At 40.6% G+C, this 2,071-nt stretch overlaps 1 protein-coding gene across 1 annotated transcript in view; it reads left to right on the top strand.

The window, feature by feature from the left end:
• The window catches only part of EGFL6 (EGF-like-domain, multiple 6), a gene marked incomplete at its 5' end in the record, with an annotated part of 12,566 nt that overhangs the window by 5,656 nt on the left and 4,839 nt on the right, over window positions 1-2,071 (top strand). Inside the window, one exon of the mRNA XM_010858599.1 lies at window positions 1,248-1,513. Within this exon, the coding sequence (XP_010856901.1) occupies window positions 1,248-1,513 (266 nt within the window). The remainder of the gene's footprint in view (window positions 1-1,247; window positions 1,514-2,071) is intronic.

The raw sequence follows: 2,071 nt of genomic DNA on the forward strand, positions 1-2,071 counted from the left end.
TCCTCCCTGAGAGCCTTCCTTGCAAGCCCTTACATGCAATCAGGAAACCTGGGTATCTCCTAACAAAAATTCCTTTAGAACGTGGGATTAAGGGAAAGGATAGAAGTTCCCTATTTACAAACACCTGATTTGCAAATAACCCTGAGGTTCACTCAACATGGGATGAATCAGCATTTTTAGAAGGCTGAAATCTCAAGGACAGATCAAAGTGGGCTTGAACTGGACTAAAAAGGAAAGCTACCACAGTGGGTCACAAAAGACTATAGCTAGTAGAGCTGCTAGATAAAATGTAGGATGCCTCAATTTCAGATAATCAACGCATGCTTTTTAGTATATCTCAGACATGTTGTTTATGTGAAATGCAAACTCCACAGGGCATTCTGTACTTTTATTCTCTGAATCTGGCAAATTTACTAACTGGGGAAGTAGACCAGACAGTCTCTGGGTCCAGTGAAAACTAAAGCAATGTCAATCTGGGCCCTGAGAATGTCTCTAGGAGTTGGACTACCAGAAAACTCCACCCACCCACCGTGTCTTTCTCCTGGCTTCTAGAGGAATATCTCCTTTCTGTCAACTTCTTCAAAGCCCACCCTATGAGAGTTTTTGTCCAAGTCCATCAAAGCCACAACCAGAAAGCTGCAGATGAGCAAACATCCACTACACTGGTTACAAAATTCTTGGGAAAAGGTTCTGAGAAACAGAAGGTAATCTGTGTTCCTGCCATCTTCAAACAGAACTTGGAGTGATACATTGCACATTGTGGCTCAGCTCCATGATACCGTTAGTACAAATTCATGTATGTTGTGAATTAAATACCACACTGTGGACCCACCTAACCAGCTAGCCATCGTACCTACAACTCAGTGGAGAAATGCATTCCAGGATCAAACAACCAAGGTGGAAAGTTCTGGAACACAAATTTTCTGTTAGCTGAAAATTATCTACAGTGATCAAAGACCATTAAATTAGATTCTTACCCCATACCTACCACTACCAAGCTTTGTGAATGTGAGCAGATTCTTCAGTTTCTCTAACTCTCAGTTTCCTTCTCTACAGAGCAAAGAATTTCAGCCCTAGGATTCTAAAATTCATGTTAGCATGAAAATTTTGTTCCTAAATATTTGAAATGAAAAGGACTTGAGCTTTCCCTGTAGGCACCTAGTGTTCATTTTTTAACAGCTATTTTATTCACTGTAGCCAACCCTTTGCAATGGCCTCATTAACTGTGGGTATTTCTTCTCTTCCAGCTGTTGGCTACTATATGGCTGTTTCAGCCCTGACAGGTCAGAAGAAGGACATAGGCCGTTTGAAACTTCTCCTCCCCAACCTGCAACCCCACAGCAACTTCTGTTTGCTCTTTAATTACCGGCTGGCTGGAAACAAAGTAGGGAAGCTTAGAGTGTTTGTGAAAAATAGGAACAATGCCCTGGCTTGGGAGAAAACCAGGAGCATGGATGAACAGTGGAGGATGGGGAAAATTCAGCTGTATCACGGAATTGATACTCCCAAAAGCGTAAGTGGAAAACTATATAAAATGAGATATTTACATTCTTTTTCAGTGATTTAACAAAGCAAAACACTTACTGAAGTACCTAGGCCTTGGGGCTACAGAGATGAATAAGACTTTCCCCTCCACTTAAGAGCTTATATTCTGGAGTGAAATAGGCAAGGTATTTAACAGCACAACTAATGATAATACTTGTCAGATGCAGGCATATCATATTCTGTGGAAATGAACTGCTCATGTGTCAGGCTCCTCCCACCAACTTCCTTCCAAACCAGGCCCTAAATTCCTTACTACATAAAAGCACATCCTGCTCATTGATTTTGTGCCCAGCACTTATCACAATGAATGGAAACTAAAAGGTCATTTTCCAAAATATTTATTTTATTCAAGTATAGTTAGTTTATAATGTTGCGTTCATTTCTGCTGTACAGGTGATTCAGTTCTACCTCTATATACAGTAAGTCCCCTGCATATGAATGAGTTCTGTTCCTAGAACACATTTGTAAGTCCAACAAAGTTAGCCAAGGTACCCAACTAAAACAACTGTCTATAGAGTACTGTACT

Source organism: Bison bison, unplaced genomic scaffold (genome assembly GCF_000754665.1).
Source record: "Bison bison bison isolate TAMUID 2011002044 unplaced genomic scaffold, Bison_UMD1.0 scf7180017855320, whole genome shotgun sequence".
Lineage (NCBI taxonomy): Eukaryota > Metazoa > Chordata > Mammalia > Artiodactyla > Bovidae > Bison > Bison bison.